This window comes from Globicephala melas, chromosome 6, assembly GCF_963455315.2.
Source record: "Globicephala melas chromosome 6, mGloMel1.2, whole genome shotgun sequence".
Classification (NCBI taxonomy): Eukaryota; Metazoa; Chordata; class Mammalia; order Artiodactyla; family Delphinidae; genus Globicephala; species Globicephala melas.
Window position 1 is genome coordinate 21,441,699 of NC_083319.1, and position 15,969 is coordinate 21,457,667.

At 35.8% G+C, this 15,969-nt stretch overlaps 1 protein-coding gene across 6 annotated transcripts in view; it reads right to left on the reverse strand.

The window, feature by feature from the left end:
- The window catches only part of KIAA1958 (KIAA1958 ortholog), a 187,614-nt gene that overhangs the window by 42,569 nt on the left and 129,076 nt on the right, over window positions 1-15,969 (reverse strand). The window contains exon 3 of one of the 6 annotated variants that reach the window (XM_030858989.3): window positions 10,446-10,529. The exons of the other annotated variants lie outside the window; for them this stretch is intronic. Coding sequence (XP_030714849.1) covers window positions 10,446-10,529 — 84 coding nt within the window. The remainder of the gene's footprint in view (window positions 1-10,445; window positions 10,530-15,969) is intronic. 6 annotated transcript variants of the gene reach the window in all.

Sequence of the window (15,969 nt, forward strand, 5' to 3'; positions counted from 1 at the left end):
AAGTACAAAAGACCCAAACAGGGTAAATAAATCCAAGAGCAGGATTCAAATAAATGTGTCCATTACTATCTAATAGAAACTGTTAATCATCATATCAGGACATATCACGCCATAATCTTTGGTGTTCAAAATATAAAAAGAATTGTAAGTACAAAGATCTTGCCTGAAAACTTCCAATGCAGGAACAAAGAAATATTTTAGTGTCACTCTGGAAGCCACTGGACAAGGGCGGAACTTCTTTAGAACATACATAATTGTATTTCCTTTTATTGCTTTGTCACCTCCATTGAGGGGCAAATGTTTAAAGCATATTCTGGAGAAAATGCTCATAGTTAAAATATGCCTTTCTTTTCCTGTAAGCAAAGATGTGGCAGGGGCCTTGAATTCATTTTAATATTCTTAGAATTAAATCAGCAATTTCAGAAGCAATGTTTCCAAATACAGCATTGGCTGCCACCATATATCTGACAGTCACACAGAAAGCCTCTATGTAACTAAGGAGACTGTCCCTTTATTAAAAGAATCTTATAATTATAAACTCACTGAACAGTCAGAATGAAACCCTGCATTACGTGAGCTTTGGAATGCTGGAAGGAAGAGCCTGCTTTTCTTAACATTTTATGATATTTCCCTTCCATTCTGAGTATACATGTATAAATAAAGTATAATGATATTTTCCCCATTTAACAAAGTATAGTAGAATTAATCCATTGAAATAATGTTCTCTCTAATGTCAGAGTTTGCTTGGAATTGCTGAGGCAAGCTGGAAACACCAGGAAGCAAACTAAAGACAGGTAGGCATGAAAAAATTCTGATGGTCATAAGGCAACCAAATATGTTAAGTAAGTCTACGCAAATGCTGAATATAAAAGTTAATATTTGGGAACTCTGAGGTTTCCATGGTCTCATAAATAAAATGAAAATACTAAATATTCTTATTAAATGCGATTTAAACAATACGCCATGATAACCAACAAAGATAATGTATGTGCCTCATAGTCTTCTGTTATTACATTGTTCAACCTAAAATATCTGGATCAAGGGAAATTATGCTGCTACATTGTCATTCTATTGAATTTCTCAAGTATCAGGGAAAAAAAAAGATTTAAGGGGGGAATATTAGGAAAGTTCAGAATTCTTGCTTTCTCTTTTTGCAAATGTTTCCCTTTCAAAGAGTTGGGGAAAGTGCAGAAGGAAAGCTGACCTGGAATCATACATATGAAGCAAGATTTTGAAGTTGGCATCACTTGACAACTATAACATTTCCTTCTGTAGAGGCCACTAAGTGCTGGTTCAAAATATTAAACAGCTAAGTACATACTTTCACAAGTCACACAAATGTTGACCGGCACAGCCTCTTAGCACAGTTTTTCAGTTTAACTACAATAAGTGATAGCAGCAATGGTTAACAATTCCACATAAATACCACAAACACACATATGAAAGAGCACCTAAAACATGCAAAATCTCAACAGCGACATCACTGAATATACACAATGCATAGAAATTGTAATGGTTTTTGGCAAGATGGTGTTTTTTTTTTTGTAACAAATACTTTATAAAACAAAAGTTCTTTTGTTATAAACGCTATTTAAAAAGTTGTAATATAATGAACTGTAGATATAAAAGTTCACTTAATCTGAGTGGATTAATACTAAGATGAACCTGCTACTTTATCCAGTATAAATAATCAATTATAAATTAATTTCTAGTGGAAGTATGTTAAGGTATTTGATTTATAAAATTTAAGAATTACAGAAAGTAAACAGGCATAAAAATCACTTAAATACAGTATGCACAATTACTGTTAGGATTCTATATTGCTGATTCTTCCTAATTCTACTTACCACAAATAAATAAACTATGCCAAAGCATTTTCAAAGCTCTTTGAAATGAGTGTATGATGGTAAAAATTTCTAATTCCAGTGTAATACGAAGAACATTAGAAGTCTAGTGAAATTCAACACTGAATTCAAGACATATAATTCCACTGTACCTTTTTAACATCCTAGAATTTCATCTTTTTTCTTCAACTATGATCTGGTAAACATAATTTATAAAACAAAAATTTGTTAGATTTAAAAAATACTTGTTTGAATTGCTTTTTAGAAGAGTAAGCTGGGTAATATAAGAATTTACAAATAGTTTGTATTTCTATGTCTTCCTGCTGTAGGTTTCTTTCTTTAGTTCTCATTTTCTTTCCCCTTCCTATCTCTAAGTAAATTCACTTCAGAAACATCCTAATTACATTGACAGAAATTTAATCCTTTTGATTGAAAATGTTCCAAACCTTCAAGATGATTTTTTATACTTTCCATAGACTAAAAAAGGGTATAGTACACTGTATTCAAAACCAATAATATAGATGCTATGTAGCTGGGTATTCAAAAGAATACCACTTTAAATAAAAAGTTACTTTTCAGTTCATAATCTATAACTGGAATTCATATACTTGAAAACTGTAGTTTGTTTCCCCTCCAGAAATGAAAACAATATAAATGGAGAAGGCTGAGACCTGTTCCTTAAAATAAAAGGTGATTACAGTTAGAGATTATCCCATCAAATCTCAAAAAGAAGTTGCTAAAAATTAAGGTGTAACATTACACAATGAAAAAAAGTTCACGTGCAAAATAGCCTATTTGGAAACTGGCAGCTTGAATCTAGTCCTTAATAGAAACTTGTTTGAGAGCTTAAAACACTATTAAAATTTTCAAAACAAGGATACCCCTTCTTACTCAGTGGGAAGGTAGGGTTGTTTTTCCTCCCTAAACCCTACCTATGGACTGGAAGTCAAGGTGCCTGGATCCTAGTTCTGGCTCTGATTCTAACAAAGTGTGTGCACCTGGGCATCCATCTAATCTCTCTGGGACTGATTCTCTCTTCTATAAAAGAAAAGGGATGGATTAGATTAGATGTTTTGAATCTTATTTTCCAGCCTGGCACACATGAAGGATGTGATAGAGGTAGTAGGTCATTCAGTCTAGTGAGTCTCAAAGTAGGAAGGTAGGGGTATAGGGAACATGAGAATTCCCGGGGGATCTGTGTTTCAGGATGTGTTCCCTTTGCGATCTCCATCCATCTCTGCCCTCCTTGCCTCCTCCCCCCAAGAAGACATGGTGACTCCTATTCTTCACAGCACTGAAAAAAATCACTGGGCTAGATGATCTCTTAGGTCTTTTCCAGGTCCAGCCTCTATGATTATAATTCACTCAACAAAGATGATGGTTACTTTAATACTCTGACCTATTTTTTTTTTTTTGCGGTACGCGGGCCTCTCACTGTTGTGGCCTCTCCCGTTGCGGAGCACAGGCTCCGGACGCGCAGACTCAGCTGCCATGGCTCACAGGCTTAGCCGCTCCATGGCATGTGGGATCTTCCCGGACCGGGGCACGAACCCGTGTCCCCTAAATCGGCAGGCAGACTCTCAACCACTGTGCCACCAGGGAAACCCTAATTAATATTCTGATCAAATTAGTACTCTGACCTAATTAAAACTGAGTCTAATTCAACAAAGGCATGGTTTACATAAAAACTCAATTTAAATGTATTAAAATGCTTTCTTTTAAAAAAATAATGCAATCTTCAGTACCAAATTAGGTCTTTTCTTCAGCTTTGGCAGGCCCAATTAGTCAATTTATAAACAGGATGGAGTATGAGAAATTTTGTTTATCTTTCTTTTCTCTGCTTAAAAAAGTAAAATCAGAGTTGTTGGCAGTTTACCAATATCATCCTCTCTTTTCTGTTTTTATATCAGTAGAAATACACCAACCACCAAAGGATGATATATGCAGTACATTTCTTTACCCCAGTTATGTTCTATGGCAAGGATCTCTTAAAATCACTCTATCTTCATCACTTTGCCTTATGAAAACCTATGTATTCATATCATCTCGGCCGGATCCAATGGGGAGGAGAAGCAATTATTCGAATACCATGCATTAAGGGAAAAACAACAAAAAAACAATTGAGGATGCCCTTGCCAATGATGTATTTCTTAATAAGTAACTATCTACATCATATCATATGGTAGATTTGTGGAGATATATCTTGTATAAAGGAGTTCTGTTTGAGAAAAATCTTTTAAACTGATTGATACAGAACTTAATTCCTTAGATTTATAACTAGTTTTTCAAGAAGGAACCTTTTAAAAAATACCTTAATGTAATAAATTATCATACACTCCCCTTGATTTTTTCCCCTAGGCTTAGCAATTTATTTCCTTTATTACATGGTAGAGACTATTTATTTATAGATGTTAAGTATTAAAGCTTTGTTTTGGCTAGAGGAATAAAGATCAAAGTGCTCTTTTCCTGTAGATAAAGAAAACCAAACAGAAGAAGGCTGATTGAAATCAGAACTGTTTGTCTTTTAATATCTAAAACTGTAGAGATAGTCAAACTAGAAAAAATCTGAATGGCTTTAGTTGATCTCTAATACTGAGAACCATAAAGATACTATTTCCCCCCAAAAGCTTTCTGTTAAAAACAATCTTGACTGATTAAAAAACAAAATAATAACAAAATCCTCTATTAAATAATTTGCTGGCACCAATTTGCAGAGAAGACCAAACTCCCTGGCAGATCGGCAATCAATATTCATACCTGGTGGATGACTATATCAGCTTCTAGGCTTAAGAGAGGTATTTCCTCTGCCCAGAACCTCCCTCTTCTCTGTCTGAATTATAAGGAACTCTTTTGAAATAGGATTTTTGGTTTATATGGGGTAAAAACAAAGGACAATCATTTGTTAAAAAAATATAATTAGGGACTTCCCTGCTGGTCCAGTGCTTAAGTGGTTAAGATTTCATGCTTCCAATGCAGGGAGTGCAGGTTCGATCTCTGGCTGGGTAACTAAGATCCCACATGCCGTGCAGCACAGCCAAAAAAAAAAAAAAAAAAAAAAACCATATATATATATATATATATATATATATATATATAATTATTTGTCCATATACACATTCACCTCCATGACAAAATTAAGAGTTCTTTAAAGAATGACACAAACTTCTGCTCTCTACTCATGGCGAAGGGGAAACAAACTTTGCTGAATGTTCCATCTCAAAATAACCACAGTTAGGGGGCCTATATAATTTTATGCTGACAAACATGCCAGGGGATGGCACTGCTCTCAGTCAATTCAGAGTTGAAAGAATATTGATGATTTTATTATACAAGGGATTCCACTTACAATTTATCACTTCAGAGAATCTAAAGAAGCACAGTAAATCACTTTGTGAACAGGCAGCCACAGCAGAAAAGGTTAGTGCGTAATGGTAGCTGGATATAGTTTCAGATCCTGATACCCTTATGTATTAAGTAATGTAGGCAACCTATCTGACTTCTCTGGATTTCCTCATTTATAAAAGAAATAATGATACTTACCCTCACAGGACTATTGTAAGAATTAAGTGAAACAACTTACAAAAGCACTCAGTACCATGGTACGTTGTAAGTACTTAATAAGTGACACTCATTGATGACAGTCTGCACATTCTTATGCATTGTGCATCTATGTGAACACAATGGATGGTGTAGAAATGGCTTTACCTTATTACTGACTTTAAAACAGGCTCTAAAAGATCCTCCACAAAATACTCAAAGCAGTATTACGTATTCTACAGCAAACCAACATATTCAATGGCTAAATAATGGACAAACTGTGTGAGTAAAAATTTGAGAAACTATGCAAAATAGTATTGGCAGATAGTTTTTTGCTGGGCTCTCAAAAATGAAACCAAACTTCTATTACAGTATCTTTTATAAATGTTTTGAAAGCAGGAACTATTTTGTATATCTTTGTACCCCTCTTAGTGTCTAGACACTAGGTGTTCAAATATTTGTTGATAGAACTATAAATTTTCATCTCAGTGAAGTCATCTGATTTCATGGCATCTAGAACCTAAGCCATATGACTTAATTCGATGAAAGTATCAGCTAACCATGACCTAGTTGAAAAACCAGAGACCTGATCTATACTAGAAAACTTTCAGACTATTCTTTTGTAGATCAGGAAGTGATTTAACATGGGGAAAATTTAACACAGGGAAAACTAACTATAATAAAAATATTTTAAGTACCTGATATATTATAAATCATATTCAGACCACCCCTACTAACTATGATAACAGATGGACTCTTAAGAATAAGCTCTGTTGGATAAACAACCTGACTCTCTCTAACCTTTTCAAGTATTATGTTTTTTTTTTTAAACTGCTACCATCTATGATTTTCAATAGCCAGGCACTCCCATGAATATAGAAGAAAAACAATTATGCAGCTTATGTCATCCAAATGCTGACAGATGGGTTTGGCATTTTTGTTGTAGACAGTGCAAAACTTCCAGAGTCATGTGAGGGGCACTGTGGAATTTCTTACATGACATTACATTGACCTTAAAGCGTAAACTGCAAATACAGTTTTATTGTTTTTGTATGAACCACAGGATTGCCTGGAAAGGCAGCATGTTCAGTTATAGTGAACACCTGCCGGACTGTTGAATTTTTGCTAAAGCACATACACGATTTTGGCATCAACCACTGCCGCAGTATGGATGTAATTTTTTAAAAAGTTAAAATAGCAAATAATACATATGGTATCTGGCAGTAGTATATCCTCAGTATTGTTTGTACAAAAACACAAAATTTAGAGGTAGTTGCCACTAATTTTTCATAATTTAATTATCCTCAAGAGTTACAATAATTCAGCTAAAATTCTACCAAGCCATTCTTTGTAAAACAGTTTTCTAAATTTAAATGTCACAACGTTCCTATTTGGTTTGAGTTATCAAAGCAAAATATAAATAAATAAAAAATAATTCACATTCTCAATCTGCGTTCTTCTAAATGAAACTGCTATAGGATTAAATAAGAGAGAGATTTTCAGTTTAGTACCTCAATATACACAAACAGGAATTCAAAATTTCCCAGTTCTGCTTTCTCAGTGCATACTGACTAACCTTCTTCCCCATGACAAACTTACTTTGCTGTCAAAAACAAGAGTTTTTATGCAGAAACAAAATGCACAATCACATTTTAAATGTTTTACAGAAATCTTTTTTTTAAAATGAGAGGTAACCTATGTTAAAAAAAAAAACAACTTATTTTTAAAACAGAGTTCTTTCACAGTAGGCTGTCATGTGCACTTCTGAGCCCATTACAGGGTAAGAAGAGGAAGGTTTTGTTAAGATAATTGGAAGAATGAGGCTCTGTGGTTCAAAATGACCAGAAGAGGGGGGACGAGGGGACACTGTGTGCCTTCATGAAAGATCACTCAGCCTTCCTTTTAATCAGACAGACTTGAGAGATGGGAAGGCACCATGTCCTCATCTCCAGCTCAAATCACTGGAAACTAATTACGGGTTGGAACTCAGAAAGGTAAATAGAAAAAACTCTGGAGTCAGATGACAGTACCATCTCCTTAGCTATAACCTGCTACATCTTGATCTCAACATAAAATGGAGATAATTAATCTTCTTTTCAAAGTTGTTGAAAGGATTAAAGACCATGTATACAGAAATAAATACGTATGTATTGAAATGTCTGAAGAAATATTTACTAAAATATTAACAGTGGTTATTTTTGGCTGGCAGATTTATGAGTACATATTTTGTTTTCTTTATGCTCATCTGGATTTTCTAATTTTCATAAATTAGTATTACTTATATAAGTGGTGCATGTAAGTCACTTAGCACACACGGTGCTGGTACACAGACTGGCTCAAAAATGGTGGCTACCATCATTATTAATACAAAAAGATAAAAGCAAAGTATCCTGCTCTTTCTTCTTGTTTCTGGATGCCTCTTTATGGAAGGAAAGTCATGAAATGAAGTAGATTGCATAACACAAAGGCCACGGCAGACTTCCCACTCCTGAGCCAAAGGAAAGGTCACAGCTTATTAGAGTAATGGGTCTTTATGTGTTTATGACTTAGTGTTGGGAAGAGCTGCCTAGCCATGGGAAAGCTCAGCTAACATGATGATTTAGCAAAGCAAATCAAAATGAAATTTGTCCTGGTCTGGTACAATAAATTAAAACATAAAATACCACCTAGCTTCCTAGCTAATGTGAATTATGAGGATGCTCTGAAGAACAAATACTTCCCAAATGAACGCCCAGATCCAACAAAGTGATTAAGATTTGGATTTTTTTTTAATGTGTTAATGATTATACAAGATAGGAACCTAGCTCATCTAAATTATTTTATTATTGAAGTATCTCAACTAATAATTCACCATTGGCTTGAAAATAAAGACCTTAGAAAAACCACCACAGAGAGTTGTTTAACCAAAATTATAATTATTATAATTGCAGGATTATCACACATAAATGCATTTGTATTTACTGTAGAAGAAACTGCACATTTTCAAGGTTTGAATTCAGCTAAATTTGGTAACAAAATGTTGTTACCTAAAATGAGTGTCAATATTCCTTTGATCTCAACTACAGAGTCAAGTAATCCCCTAGGGAAAACAGACTGAAGTTCAATGCTTGTAAATAAATAATTCAGGGGATTTGAGCTTTGAAGAGTATGAGGTTTTTGTTGTCTTGACTAGTGCTTCTAGATTTTTAGTAAGACTTTTCCATTCTCTACTTTCTCTTTATGTTTGATATACAATCTAATGCTTGGGAACATTTTCAAAGCTTTGGTAGTTTTAAATTTCTTGTAAATCTGATAATCAAACTTCATTTACATTGATTTCTTAGAAAACAAAAAAAAAATTCTCTCCAGGTTCAAGCACAACAGTAAAAATGAGCTAGTAACAGTCTTTTTTGCCATAATATTGGACTTCGCATATTATTTTAAAATTATATAGCTTCCAAAAAGAATGGCACCTTTATTCCCTCCTTCTACCCTCCTCTGCCCCCAAAAGAAGTTAGCTAAACATCTAGATTTTCATAAATTGCAAAAAACGAGGCACAGAGACTAAAATCTAATTATGCTTAAAAAAAAAACTGTAAATAATTTTTCTAGCTTATACCAACATTTTCTTATTCTGGATCTGACAGTTTTGTGTAAGCAGTAAAGTTAATGTTGTCTCCTCCTGATTAATGCAGAATTTTAAAAATTAAAAAAATAATGCCATTTATTAAGTAGACTAAAAATGAGAGGTGGGGTGGGAAGGAAAAGCAGGAGTTGAGGACACAAGTGTCTAGGCTGACTTTCAGTTTCCTTTTTGATAATTTTTTTAAAAAATGGAATTCTTTCTCTACTTTGTGTTGCCTGAGAACCACTATGGTTTTGTAAAGTCTATAACAGTAATTATATTTAATCACCACGAGTACATTTGTTTTAAGCCTATGAATACTACGTTAGTAATACTAAACTATCTCCATTGGCTTATTTGTAAAAAGAAAAATATATTATATATTTATATTCTTATAAAGTTAACACTGAGGGCCGAGGAAAGGGAACGAGAAGCAGTGTTTAATCACAGTTTCTCTGGACTCAATAACCAGACTGGGGTCTTGCTCAAGCCACCTGGTCAAGCAGTGTCTGAGGAAGAGTCATAGGAGGCAGAGACGATGAAATTGCCGCTGTTGGAGTGCCCGGCCACTGACTGGGCGGCCTGCTGGCTCAGATTGTTACAGATAAGCACCAGCTGGTTGCTCTGGGCCTCGGACAAGGTGCTGCAACTCTGATACACGCTGAAGTTGGTTTTCCTGCCAGGGATGTTCCCCTTCTCACACATGGTCTTCACCATCTTGGCCAGCTTGTTCTTGCCGAGGGCCTGGCAGTTGTACCAATGCAGAGCCGCCAAGTTCACGACCGGCTTAATGGACAGGTAGAAAGGGGCATCCTCATAGCGCATAGCAGGAGGACGCCGTTGGGCATACTCCTTATAGTCTTGTATGGGGCAGGTCTGTGGAGCATGCTGGGTGGCATACACACGGGAGTCTGTCCCCCCTCTCTTGGTTTTGGCATTTAGGTCACCAGTGTCTTGACCCATCCACTCCAAGTACTCCAGCCCCGTTTCTGTTACCCGGAGCCGAATATCACCCCACTTTAAGGTAGACCCGTGGAAGCCCGTACAGTGCCCAAAAGCTTTTGTGTTGTTGAGCCAGACGAGGTTGAGCAGACCCTCAGGGTTATAGCGGCTTAGCAGTCCCCTTTTCCGCAGAATGAGCTCATCAGCAAAGGTGAGCTTCATGGACTTGTGTGGCTTATTTCCTTTTCCTTTGCAGCGGAGTTCAATTTGCTTCTGTTTCAGGGCCTCTTGGGAGCGCTTGAATTCCTTATCCCTGGTGATACTGTAGCCATACCTGTGTTCTTTTAGGTACCGTTCAAGTCCACACTGGTAATTGGCCAAGCTGTTGGGTTCATACTCGGATCCATCCTTCTGCCTGGCATCCACAAAGAAAGAGGCCAAGTAGGCATCCAACTCCTTGCAAGGGATGACATAAATCTCTCTTGTTTCAGAAGGATACTTGGAGATGAGGAACTCCCGGAAATTGCGGAGCGCGGTCTGCGTGCTCCGGATGGTTTTCTCATTCTGCTCCCTGCTGAGCTCAGCTGCTCTTTCATCCTGGTCTGCAACAAATTGGGGAGGGGAGGGATAAAGAGGGTGTTGATGAGTTCAGACAATGCACTTTCTACTCTGAAATAAAGTTTCCTTTTATAATGAAAAAGAGAAAGAAGGAATCAATTTTACAGAGATTACTAATAAATGTTATTTACATACCTGTTGCATTATAATAGCCAACTTCAGTTTCACAAATGATGTACTAGACAAGAGACGGCCCACTACAATCAAAATGAGCTTCTCATGTCATTGGCACATAGTTTAGTGCACGAAGATTTGTGGAAAGAGTGGGATTAGAGGCAGCCTTCGTTTTAGGAAAAAAGACAGAGGTGTGCTATTTACCCTAATGCAGTGCGCGAGGGCCCCATCAGAGCAACACACGTATTTTAAATCACTTCATTTGTGAAACCAGAGGTTGTACTGGTTCCATTTTATTGAATTAAACAAAAATATTCGAATCTGTTATTTAGCATTATCTCTGGAGATCTATATTTAAAAATTACTAAATAGATCATTTACAGCAGTTAACGAGACACATTCTACAGCAATTCAGGTAAACGTGGTTTATAAATATTCTATATGTAATTGCAGGGCAGTTTATAATAAGTGATAAAAATATTTTGTGTTTTGCAAAATGAAAACAGACTCATAAATACAGAGAACAAATGGGTGGCTGCCAGACAGGAAAGAGGTGGGAAGGTGGGGCAAAATAGGTGAAGGGGATTAAGAGGTACAAACTTCCAATTATATAAATAAGTCACAGGGATATAATACACAGCTTAAGGAATATGGTCATTAATACTGTAATAACTTTGTACAGGGACAGATGGTTACTAGATTTATTGTGGTGATCATTTCATAATGTATGCAAATGTCAAATAATTATGTAATACACTTGAAACTAATATAATATTGTATATCAACTATATTTCAACACAAAAAAACTTGGTGTTTTGGGAAAGTAATGAGGATAAAACTTCACAGCTATAAAGACAGGACAATGAAATTTGAGTAAGGCTATTATAATCAAGATGTAAGGAAGGGGTATGTCTCTTGGATAGTTTAACTTTATTAATTTATTATTTATATTTTGCCACCAAAGACCGGAGGTGCCTCTTTCCATTATGGATCACCCATGATTAAGTAGTGTTGCTCTGGAGTAGTGGTTCTCACATTTTAGTGAGCTTCAGAATCACTCAGGATGTTCAATCAAAATCAGATTCCTCTATGCTCAGGATGAGGTTCAAGAGAACACACTGGGAGAAAAAAGATCTAGTGCTTATGGCTTATGAAGGAAGCCCTACTCTGTTTTACTAGATTTTTTTCTTTACAATGATTAAATTCAGTGATATCACTTAAATGATTTTCTCTCAGTAACATGTAATTTAAATTTGGGATGTTAACATTAACAATAAAATCATTTTGTCAAAAATGACCACAATTATGTCAGACATGGTCTGGGTGGAACTCAAAAGAGAAATTCTAAATATGAAATTACACAATAGAAAAAACAGGCTATCCTATTGATGTTGAGAGGCCAACACTAAGGTTAATTAAAAACAACATAAAAATGTAATTTCTGATTCTAAAGTATAATATAAAATTATTTTGTTTATCCCAATTATTTTATTTAGGAAAACTTTAGATTTTTAAGGCTGCTCAGTGGGAAGTCTTTGAAATAACCACATACAATAAGAAAAATAAAATTTCGAATAAACTGAATTTTATTCACAAACACTACTTTTTGTATTACTATACACATTTATGAATGTCCATATTATTTTAAAATGACAGTTGTAAGGTATAATTGCCAAAGTTCTCATAACTTTACAAAATTAAATGAATTAAAAAATCACTAAACTAGCTAATTAGATATTTTTATAGGCATATTTTTTGAGAGCATATTTCCAAAATTCAAATACACAACAGTATATTTTATCCTTCATTAGACTTAACTTTTGGCTATGCTATCTTCTTCCAGTTGAACAATAAAGATGTATATCTTTCCATTAGAAAGGTGAAGCCACATGTAACCTTTTACCATGCTAGCTTCCGTGACTGTTTACATGCAAAGCCAAAGGGGTCAGCACATCTGTTTACTGTGGCTACTTGTTCAAATATCTATCACAACAGTCTTCAAACTTTAAACAAAGACTTTCTAAGAAATAAACATTCAAAGACAATTTTAGGGAAAAACATTTCCAGTTCTTCAACTTTCACATGGAATCCTTTCTAAAATTTAGTTTTCTGAGATGAAGACCGAGTTTTCCATCCCAAACCTACTGTGTTACATACTCTGGGGCATTAAAGACTTTGAGGAGCCAAACAAAATTTATAAGTTATAAATCGATGATTAAATCCAAATATTGTCCACATTCTTGTCCTTCTCTGTCTTATACACATTCTGATATAGGTGAAATTTGCCATTGCAAACAGGGTATTTGGCCTGAATTAAGGTGTACTGAATTCAGGATTTTTGAAAGGGTTTTAGGTTAGTGAAGTTGATTCTTTTAATTGGAACTGGAATATTCTGCAGGACTGCCAAAATGTTCCAAATAAAGTAGAAGCTTAAAATTTTATTTAATTTTTTCATATTTAGCATGCTTTTGTTCACAAGATGCCTAACAACTATTATCAAATCATATGAAATACTGATTCTAGTTACAGTCAATCCTCATCATTTCATAAAATATTCAATATTTTCTACCTTTTTACAAAAATAAACTGACTGAAACAGATCCACATTATTAGCACCCTGCTAACACACTCACAGTTGACCAACACCACAGCACTACTTCAACATCCTCAGCCCAGCATTTCCAAGCCTTTTTCTACTTTCTATTTGGTCTCAATCTTAGTTAAGAATCTGTGATATGGTGATTTATAAAAAAAAAAAAAATATATATATATATATTTGGTCTTCGTCCAGGTTCTTGGCACAGAGCTCATAAAAGCCTTAGAATTTTCTGTGATGAGGGCGATCAATGTGTCTTTTGTTAATGTTCATGAGGTAACTTTTGGAAAGCACCTACGGGTAGGGGCTGGTTGTCAGTGGAGGCAAGCAGGAGATTTCTGGGGTGGAACTTTCAGTACTAGCCTACTTCTCCACCTTTGGGGAGGGGAGAGAGGCTGGAGATTGGGTTCAAACACCAATGATTTAATCAACTGAGTTTATGTAATGAAGGCTCCATGAAACCCCAAAAGGACAGGGTTCAGAGAGCTTCCCGGCTGGTGAACATGTGGAGAGTGGTACACATTGCCCTGAGCATCTTCCATGTGGCTATTCCTGAGTTATGTTCTTTTATAATAAATTGGTAATCTAGTAAGTAAAATGTTTCTCTGAGTTCTGTGTGCTGCACTAGCAAATTAATCCCTGCCAAGGACGGGGGCCTTTGTAATCTTCTATTTATCATGGGTCAGTCTTATAGGACTGAGCCCTTAACCTGTGGAATCTGATGCTACCTCTAGGTAGGTAGTGTCAGAAGTGAACTGGATTACAGGACACCCAGCTGGTACAGGAGAATTTCTTGGTGGTGTGAAACCCCTCTACTGCCCAACATCAGAACTGGGTATATAACTGTAGAGTCATTCCATCTGTAGGAAAATAAAAGTAGAGTGTCACATTATTATATCCTTTCCTAACAGCCTGGAATTCTTCACAAGAGGAGGTTGGAAGGGTAGAGAAACCCTCATTCATTTTGCATGAATAGGGGGAAGTAAATGGCTTTAAAGTCAAGTAATAGTAATACGCTTTTTGGCTAATGACAAAAATCAAATAAAACCGGGGAAGACTGATAATAAAATATAGAACTGTTAATAATTATCTTGCATTTATCTCTAGTTTTAGAAATTCTTCTGATCCACTTCCTTTTAAAAACTTTTTGTTAGGTATAACATGCATACAGTAAAGTAGACCAGTCATTAAGTGCGTGCAATTATTTTTCACAAATTGAGTCCCATGCCTAGATCAAGAAAAAGAGTATCAGGAACTTCCCTGGTGGTCCAGTGGTTAAGACTCAGCACTCTCAATGCAGGGGGCCCGGGTTTGATCCCTGGTCAGGGAACTAGATCCCGCATGACGCAACTAAGAGCCTGCATGCCGCAACTAAACGATCCCGCACGCCGCAACGAAGGTCTCACGTGCCACAACTAAGACCTGGCGCAGCTAGCTAAAAACACAACACAACATAACATAAGGAAAAGAGTATCACTAGCACCTCCGAAACTTTCCTCACGTCCCCTTCTTCCAGTTGCTCGCTCCCACCAAGAATAACAGCTATCCTGACTTGAAATAGCATACGTTTGTCTGGCCTGTTGTTACAACTTATATGAATGAGATCTTAGAGGATGAACTCTTTTGTGTCTGGCTTCTTTTGCTCAACATTATGTTTGGAAGTTTCATCCATATTGTTATGTAGTTGTAGATAATTTATCTTCTTTACTGTGTAACATTCCATTGTGTGAATTTATCACAATTTATTCTTCCACTCTATTGAACATTTGGGTAGTTTTCAGTTTAGGGCTATTTCCAATAAAATTGTTACGAACACTCTAGTAGGTGTCTTTTGGTGAGTCACATGGATGCATTTTTTTGGGTGTATACTTAGAATCAGAACTGCTAGGTCATAGGAAATCACATGTTATGCTTTAATAAATACTAATAACCAAGTTTCCAAAGTGGTTGTACGAACTTGCTTTCTCCATGAGTGTAAGAGCTCAGATTGCTCCATATCTTCAGCAACACTAAGTAATGTTAGTCTTTTTTATTCTAACTATTCTGTTGGATGTGTAATGCTACTGCACTGAACTTTTAAATTTTCATTTCTCTGATGACTGATGAAGCTGAACAGCTCTTCACAGGTTTATTGTACACTCAGATATTTGCTTTTGTAAAGTGCCTGTTAAAGTTATTTTCTACTGGACTGTCTGCCTTTAATGGTTTTTAAAATTTTTATTGTATTTTATTATTTATTTTGGCTGTGCCAGGTCTTAGTTGTGGCATGTGGGCTCTTAGTTGTGGCATGTGGGATCTAGTTCCCTGAACAGAGATCAAACCCAGGCCCCCTGCACTGGGAGCACAGAGTCTTACCCACTGGGCCACCAGGGAAGTCCCTGGCCTTTACTGTTTGCAGGAGGTTTTAACATATCCTGCGTATGAGTCTTTGTCAGATAAGTGTATTACAAATATCTTCTCTGAGTCTGTGGCTTGCCCTTTCACTTTCTTAATAGTGTCTTTTAAAGAACAAGAGTTCTTAATCCTAATATAGTCCAATTATCAATTTTTTCCCTTTATGATTCATGCTTTTTTGCATCCTGTTTAAGAAATTCTGCTTATTCCAAGATCATGAGATATCTATTTCTTCCAAAAGCTTTACTGTTTCAGTCTTTACATTTTGATCTGCCATCTACTAGAACATCCATCTATATGTTCTAAGATAGAAATTAAGA